General features: G+C 34.3%; 1 protein-coding gene across 4 annotated transcripts; it reads left to right on the plus strand.

The window, feature by feature from the left end:
- The first annotated feature begins 552 nt into the window (after positions 1-552).
- Positions 553-7,180, plus strand: LOC116016449 (cyclin-T1-3-like). Of its 4 annotated transcripts, none has more exons than XR_004097751.1 (7): positions 553-743; positions 1,528-2,179; positions 2,371-2,452; positions 2,551-2,685; positions 2,786-2,961; positions 3,337-3,629; positions 5,501-5,586. XR_004097751.1 is itself a non-coding variant. In XM_031256711.1 (7 exons), the coding sequence occupies exons 2-7, from the start codon at positions 1,533-1,535 to the stop codon at positions 6,816-6,818; spliced, it is 1,218 nt and encodes a 405-aa protein (XP_031112571.1). In that variant the 5' UTR covers positions 553-743; positions 1,528-1,532; the 3' UTR covers positions 6,819-7,180. The 4 variants fall into 4 exon arrangements, 2 of the variants coding, with proteins under 2 accessions (XP_031112571.1, XP_031112572.1); XR_004097750.1 differs by lacking the exon at positions 5,501-5,586 and adding an exon at positions 5,384-5,485 and having other exon boundaries at positions 3,337-5,216; XM_031256711.1 differs by lacking the exon at positions 3,337-3,629 and adding an exon at positions 6,787-7,180 and having other exon boundaries at positions 5,501-5,646.
- The last annotated feature ends 1,355 nt before the right edge of the window (positions 7,181-8,535 follow it).

Consider the following 8,535-nt stretch of genomic DNA (forward strand, 5'->3'; position numbering starts at 1 on the left):
ATTTTCTTCTTGATGTTCTTTGTAATGATTTGCATTAATTAATGAATGCATGTTTTTTTAAAAAAAGAATAGGACTAAATGTGACAATGACACAATAGTCGAGTACTAAAAGTGAAATTTGCTCTATTCAGTGTCTTTTGACACAAAAAATAAGCAACTATCAATCTCAATAAATTCATATTTTTAAAATTCTATGCTAAGTTGCACAAAACCCGATGGTATTTGATCATCACTTTGAGTATTTTATTTAAAACTTTATTTAATTTCAAGAATATAACTGCATTTCATCTTAAAAATTCAGTGGCTTCACATTATCCTTTTCTAAAAACTGTATTAATATGGAAAACTATATCATTTTCTAAAGACTTTGTAGTCTAGTGGCACCTGATTGCACTAACATATAGAAGGGGTGAGTCTCAGTGGAGATGATATCAGTTCTTTGTGTTTCATTTGGTTGAGAAAGTAGTTATGAAAAGATAATGCTAAAAAGAATTGTATTAATATTTTATTGTTATTTTCATTCCAAATTTGGTAAACCAAATGTCCCAGCGACGTACTCACAGCTACTTTATGGAGATTTTTTTCCCTCTAAGAAATCGCCACTTCCCTAGAGCTCTTCTCTCTCGATCAAAATTAAAACCCTATCTAAATTCTAAAGCTTTAATTCAAACCTCCTCTTCTCTGCCTCTGCAGGATTCGTTGATTGATACAGCGTGTGTTGATCTATATCTTCTCCAAATCAGGTAATTTCATGTTTGCCTCCGTCAATTTCATTTCCTGTTTATTTTACAAGTTTAATATCTTGCTTCAAAAAAGGTCATGTCAAGATGGAACTTTTGATCTCTCTTCTTCTGTTCGGAACATCGTCATTTCGTTTGGCTAATTGCTAATAGCGTAATACGTAGTTTATCTACAATTACCTATAAATATTTTCCTGCTCACTGTCCCTGTTTAAGAAATTATCTGTGATTACAAATTTTTTTCCTTGCATTTTATTGATGTAATTTAATTTTTCTTAATGGCAATTTGAGGTAAATTTGTATTGTCATTGCTTTAAAATTGGATAGGATCATAAGGGGCAACAAATTTTACTTAACATTTTATTGATGTGACTTAAATTTTCTTTATGGCAGTTTGAGGTAAATTTGTATTATAATTGCTTTCTAATTGGATAGGATTAGAAGTTATTAAACAGATTTGGATTTTCATGGGCTGCCCTTATTTTATCTGTTTCATTAATATCTGGTTTAGTTATTTAATTCTATTGAAATTTGGATGATATTGTATTAATCGGTCCTAAATATGATTTGTTTTGTGTAAAGTTTTACTCTTTGATTTTATTTTTTAATTTTAATTTATTTTTTTGTGGATTTTGACTGTCTGGGAAATTTAAAAGTTTATTTACATCCCAGAACTAATTCATAGAAGGAACATTTCAGTATGTGGGAAAAAATGTTGTTACAAGTTTCTTTACTTCATTTTCAAAGCAGTTGATAAATCTATGGGTATGTGTTTTAAATTGAACAGGTATCATGGCTCTTGCTCAGAATTACCAAATACAAAATGGCCCTTTTCGCAGTTATGGTAGAAACCATCTAACTAGCCACAGTTACACTCCTGCTGCAACCAATTCCTCCAACTACAGTCAGTATCTCGATAGCAGTTTTAGGCATCTAGGAAACCAAGATATCTCAAATGACTTACTTAAAGATTTCAGGGAGTATAACTACAATTATGATAGCTATGTGAAGCCTGAGGTTGAACCTTCTTCAAAGCGAAGAAAGTTTTCATCTTCTTCATGGGGAAATAATGGGTGGTACAGTCAGCAAACCAATGCTTGTAATATGCTTCCACCAGGACAACAAAGTACACATAATAATGTGCTCCCCAGGAATCAGAGAGTGTTTGATAACATCAGCTCAGGCCACAATAATAATTCAGCCATTACTACAACTGTTAATACTAGTAATGTGCCTTATTCCAATGGATATACTTCTGCTTCCTTCAAGTGTAATCAGTCAGAGTTTGAAGGTGACAACAATGATGTGGCCTTTATGTCTAGAGAGGAAATTGAGAGATGCTCACCATCTAGGAAAGATGGTATTGATGTGGTGCTTGAAATGCATTTGCGATATTCATATTGCGCTTTTCTTCAGAGCCTTGGAATTCGGTTGGAGCTGTAAGCCTCTAATTCATATTTGAGCTGTTGTTTGCATGTGTGCTGCATAATGTGTAGTTGGGATGTGCTTACTTAATACCTCTGGAGTTCATCTAGTCACCACTGTGTCTAGTACATTTTTGTCATAAGTTTTATGATTTTGAAACAATTGTTATCATGCAAAAACTAATGATGGTTTTCCTTGCTTTCAGGCCACAAACAACCACTGGGACTTCCATGGTTTTGTGCCACCGTTTCTTTCTTCGTAGGTCTCATGCTTGTCATGATAGATTTGTAAGTTTCCTTGACACTAAAATTTTCTTTTGGAATGTCTGTTCTATCTGTACATTGCAATACAGAAGCTCATTATTGTTTATCCGATTTGATTGCAGTTGATTGCTACTGCTGCTCTCTTCCTAGCTGCAAAGTCAGAAGAGACACCATGTCCTCTCAACAATATTCTAAGAGCATCATGTGAAATTTTCCACAAGCAGGACTTTTCTTATTTGTCATATCTGCTTCCTGCTGTTAGTATCCATGCTATCTCTGTGTCTCAACATATGTCACGTTATTATTTGTACTCTTAACATGTGCTTACATTTTAATTGCCATTATACATTTATGCAGGACTGGTTTGAGCAATACCGAGAACGGATTATTGAGGCTGAGCAAATGATATTGACAACTTTAAATTTTGAACTCAATGTGCTGCATCCATATGATCCTCTTACATCCACTCTTGAGAAATTAGGCTTTTCCCACTCGGTTTTGGTGAATATGGCATTAAACTTGATCAGTGAAGGGTAAGATGTATTCAGATGTATTCATCATCTCTGGATTTTAATTGCTGTGAATTTAATCTTTGTTTTCAGATGTCTTGCATAATTATGGTATGAATAGATTGGAATATTGGTGCAATACCTATCTCACTTTTTCCTATCGCTATCAGTCTGTCAGTATGTGATGTCTTTGATCTGAAAAATATGCTGATTGGTTGGGCTTGCAAGTAATGGTTTGAGGAGGATGAATTTTATTTTTGCCTATGCTTTTCCTTCCTGGATCTATAGTTGATGTGGTTTTTTGCTAATTCTTTCTTTCTCATCTCTTTAGTTGGTAATTATTCTATGCAGTCATTCTGTAATGTGATATTGACATATTTGGATTGGCATAAATTGCAGGATTTATAGAAGGATTATCATGCTCACCCTGTATGCTATTGTTAGCCGGAGGTTGATTCACCAAATGTTTTGTTTTTCGTCTGAAGTTAACTAGCCTTTTCCTGTGGATGATTTTTCAGTCATGACAACTTAGTATCATGTCATTGGCCCAATAGAAGATAGTCAGATGCTCCAGAAGCAAATTTTGCTATGGCAATTTCTCTTTTTCACTTTAGATGGATGAATCCATGCTGAAACCATATACCTATTTGTTTGGTGTCCATATAGGCCATTAAACCTGAAAAAGGTGTTTGGTGAGTATTTTGCTTGAAAATTTTGGGGCACCTTTAGTGGGCAGCCTTGTCCTGGACTCCAGGGTATGGTTAGATGGGATTATATTTTTAATATATCTTCTGGGCCATATCTTTTCTCTCAAGTCTCAACTTTACATTTTGCCCTTAAGCCACATGAAACAACTTTACTTCCTCTGTGTTTTTTAAATTTATTTTTATTTTATTTTACATTTTTTGAGGTGGGGGTGTTCCAAAACGCACAATTTTATACCCAATTTTCTGTCAACAATCAGCTTCCATCCTTTTGTTTTTATTTTATATTTGGAGAGATGTTGGGAGGATATGGCAGAAGGTTGGAAGTGAAAATGTTAATTTAGTTTGTTTTTGAGATTTGAGGTGATCTTTGGAACGATAGTGATTCTTCAAGATGTAATTCATTGATGCTGCATTTTATTTTTGAAGATCTTGATTTGTTACTTGATGTCTGGTTCTTCTAACAAGTGTGAATACAACAAGGCTAAGGAATTCATTAAAAATTTATTGGTGATGAATGATGAGTGATGCTTTCCTTTTCCTGAAATGCTATCAGATCATAAAACTTCTCTCCTGTCCTATTCTAACATCCTTAGTCCACAATGAGTTGCCCTTGTTTCTTGTTGGGTAGTTTTCCAATTCCTTGGTTATTTCAAGTTCTAAGTCTTCTGTCTCACCAAAAACAATGCAAGGCTTCCCTTGTTCTTCACTTCTTCTTACCCTCTTTACTTCTGGAATGTATAAATCCTCCACCACCTGCACAATGGAATTAAAGAAACTGAAAACATAGAGTCCTCTTTATATGATTGTTAAGATTGTCTATGTCTACGTCCTAGCAAATTTGGGAGACAATACATCTTGCAATGTATCTGTTTTGATGTCTAAAAGCAGATTTGCAATATGGTTTAAGCTCATAACTCACAATCCATTGAGGATTCATATTCTGGCTCAGGTGTAGGTCCACTGGCTGTCTGGCAGGCTTTTGATACTCTGGATGCTTGAGAATGCTCGACTGCGAATAGTCATCTTTTATCTGGGTCATGATAAGTTATGTGATTGCCGAATTTTGATCAACTATTACAGTGTGGCTTTGGCCTTTGGGTGGGAATATGCTCCTAGTTCAATAGGCTTGTGACTGGCCTCTCGTGTGTCTTAGATGAATTAGGATTCGTCAAGCAAGGATTTTTCAGAGGTGTAGAGTATATTGTAATTGGCAGATATATTTTTTTTTTCAGTTTGCACAGTAGTCTGCATTGTAACTTTGGTTATATGAGCAGTACTCCAAATTTTCATGTACATTTGGATGAAGGTATTGCAAGTTGGGATGTTCCTGTGTTTGAATAGAAGATGGTTCACTTCGGGCTGGTCAATATACCATCTTTGCTTCTATTCTTGAAATGTGTATCTGTTGTTGATATACTGCTTCAATGGAGTGGAAACTCAGAGTTGATGCTCTCTCTCTCTCTCTCTCTCTGTCTTCATGTTTATAACGTGTTTGCTAGATTTTTGGTACTATACCTACATTCTACAGAAGATTCTTGGGTTTATCCAACTCGGTTGCCTCATTTTTAGTTGGTAAGGGAAATTGTTTTGGTATGATTGTTAGTTTTCTTACTTGACACTTTAATGTTGTTTATTGGTTTGATCATTCACATTTTTGTATTTTTCTTATGTGAACAAATATTTATTTACCAAATAATGCTCTGAACATTATGGTTCTTTATTGTTATTGAATGTGGCAGACATAGACTCAAATGCAAGTGCCCTACTGTTTCTCCAAATGTTAGGATTTACCTCTTATATCTTGATAACAATATTATAGTTATGTTGCTCTGTGCCTAAAACATTCCTTTTTGCAGGCTCCGAAGCTCATTGTGGCTTCAATTCAAGCCTAATCAGATTGCAGCTGGTGCAGCATACCTTGCTGCGAAAATTTTGAACATGAATTTGGCTTCAAATAATATCATTTGGCAGGAGTTCCAAACACCACCAAATGTGCTTCGAGGTATGCATGTGCCTCTGCATGGTAGTTGATAATCTGTTAGTTTATTAAAGCTATTTTCATTATATTATTGAGATTATGAATTAAGCAATCAACATTTTCATGTTTGATAAGGAATATGGATTGTTCAAATCATTTTTTAAAAATTATTTACAATCATGATTATAATTATAACTGTCATTTACCATGGTTTTTAAGCAGAAAATCAGAAATGAACTTTACATTTATATGTATATATGTCCTTTAGATGGCACCTGTGGTGGTAATTAGGATTAACCTTCAAATTACATCTTTTTTTTGATACTCTGAAAGATGCTACAACATTCATCATTATAATTTCTAAGAGCATCTCCAAAGAGGGGGGAGGGTGGGGATTAGGAGGAGAAAGAAAGGAGATAAAGAAGATTAAGGGATGGAGGGGAGAGAGCTTCTTTCTCCCGAGAGAACTCTCTCCGGAGAAAGAAGTGGTGAGTGTGAATGAGCCACGCGTGCCTGCACGTTTGTATTTATTTATTTTTTAAACTCTTTTAAATTCAATTTTTTTTTTTTGGTTTAATACAAACATGTTTGAAACTTAATATTTTATTTGGAGCATATAGTTCATAGGGAAAAAGTGTCATTTTCCCTTATTTTATTTATGTATTTGAAACTTGATATTTTAACTTTTATTTATTTTAAATTTAATATTTGAAAATTTATTTTTTAATTCAAAATGTAATTTTACTTATTTCAATTTATTTTAATTTAAAATCGCAATTTTAAATTATAATTTAAAGTTGAAATTATTAATTATAGGAAAGTGAATCAAATAATAGATGATGTGAAAGAGTGCAAGACCCACAAAAAGATGAGAAAAAGGAAGAAGGATTGGAGAGAAAAATAGAGGAGATTATATGGTGATGTGAAGGAGTTGAGCCCACAAAATAGGGAGATAAGGGGAGAAGGGGTGGAGATGCCTTAAGCGAAACATGAGGTTTATCATTGATGTTTGTAGCCTTTGGGTGAGGCCTGGCGTACATAGGATCTGAAACCATTTTGTTTGGCTATATATATAATGTATATCATTCTTCGAATTGGACATCCTAATTATGCTGGCTTCCAAATAGTGTGTTTTTACTTATTATCATGTTTTTGGGCGTTTAGATGTTGCTCGACAATTGATGGAGCTGTTGTAGAAGAAGACAGTGAAATCCAGATAGCAAGAAACAGGAGTCTGGTTTCTGTCACACCCAATACTGGTTTTTATTTGTTCCAACAAGTAAATTAGTAGTCAGTTCATCCTTGTTCGTGTTTGACTTGTTCGGGTATACTGCGAAATAGGTTCGGATTATGATTTGGTAAAATCATCCAGAGGGATCAAAGCAGGATACTTGAAGGTTTTAGCTGTACATAGTTTTACCTAATTTTGAGCTTGTTAGAAAGAATGGAGATAAATGAAATTTCTTTTATTCTTGTGTTTGTAGCATGTAAGATACATATCAATGCTTGTGCTGACGCAGGTACTAATCACATGCCATAGCATTTAATGTTTTGAAAATTATATATTCTTCTTTATTTTTTGAAAAATAAAGATCGTTTTCTCAACAAAAAAAAAAATATTGTTAAAAATTTCTTGAAATCTTTCAAATGGCAATTGTATTGATATATATATATATATATATATATATATAATATTTTATTTTAACTTTTAGTGAATTAAACTATATTTATATGCTAAATTTAATAAGTGACTTTTTGTTTTCTTTATTTTATGTTACAAGTTTAGAGGATATGAATCTCCTTCATTGCCTTGTAAATAGCCATGACAAGATTATGTAAAACTATGTTTGATATGCATCTTACTTCCTGCAAAATAGGGACTCTCCAGCAATGAAAAGGAACTCTCTCTTGTTTCCTTGACAAGATTTTTCTCTCTTCTTTCCTTGACAAGCTTTGCTTTTAATGTCTTCATTCCTCTTCAAGTTGCATTTACTCTGATAGGATGGGGGTTGGTACTGATCTAAGAAAGAATTATACTATTATTGGTATTCAACAATTTCAACGAATGTTTTAGAAAAATATTTCGCAGATGTTATTTAATGCTATGAGGTACAAGATAAGATTACAAAAAAAAAAAAACATTAAATGACATGACATGAATATTTGGAATTTGATAAAGGGCAAAACATATATACCTTATCTTCTTGGAATTTGTTAAGGTATCTCTCATCCTTATCTTCTTTACCTTGGGGTAACGCAGGATTTCAACGATTTGTTCGACCCTAGTGACAAAATTGGGAGGGTTCCTCATCCTGTCCATCTGCTTAATGGGTTTAGGGATGCGATTCGGGAGAGTGGGTTGTCCGATTTCCCTTTCTCCGGTTGTCCATTCACATGAGAAAGGGGTAGGGGTTCGGGTGATTGGGTTCAGGAAAAGCTTGACCGAATATTGTGTTTTGATGGGTGGGTAGATTTTACAGAGGAGCCTGGGAGGAATCCATCTCCTGAGGGGGTAGTGCCATTTACCTCTTCTTCTTATTCCAATTCATCACCCCCAACCTAGGCATTCTCACTATTTCCGTTTTGAAAATGAGTGGTTGAGATTTGAGAAAAGGGCATTGCCATGATATTGTGGAGGGGGTTTGGGGTGGTCGTGCAAATTTGGGGTTGCTCGAGAAAATTTTTGTTTGTCAGGTTTCTTGCAAGATTGGGGCAGGAGTTGTAAGAGGGAAATTAGGGGATTGTTGGAGGCTTACCATGGTGTTATGGATAAAACAAAACTTATGACAGATGATAGGAGTATGAGTGAGTACCAAACTGTCCAGATAACCTACCTTCAATTGTTGACATACCAAAATACTTTCTAGCAATAACGAGCCAAACAATTTTAGCTTAGGGAGGGAGACTTGAATA

This window comes from Ipomoea triloba, chromosome 4 (assembly GCF_003576645.1).
Source record: "Ipomoea triloba cultivar NCNSP0323 chromosome 4, ASM357664v1".
In the NCBI taxonomy this organism is placed as follows: domain Eukaryota; kingdom Viridiplantae; phylum Streptophyta; class Magnoliopsida; order Solanales; family Convolvulaceae; genus Ipomoea; species Ipomoea triloba.

What these genes read in the sequence shown, in the direction of transcription:
- LOC116016449 (XM_031256711.1), top strand. Translation starts at nt 1,533, where the DNA reads ATGGCTCTTGCTCAGAATTACCAAATACAAAATGGCCCTTTTCGCAGT. An exon ending in TGTCATATCTGCTTCCTGCT is followed by an intron (nt 2,686 to 2,785) that starts GTTAGTATCCAT and finishes ACATTTATGCAG; the next exon opens with GACTGGTTTGAGCAATACCG. An exon ending in TTAAACTTGATCAGTGAAGG is followed by an intron (nt 2,962 to 5,500) that starts GTAAGATGTATT and finishes TCCTTTTTGCAG; the next exon opens with GCTCCGAAGCTCATTGTGGC.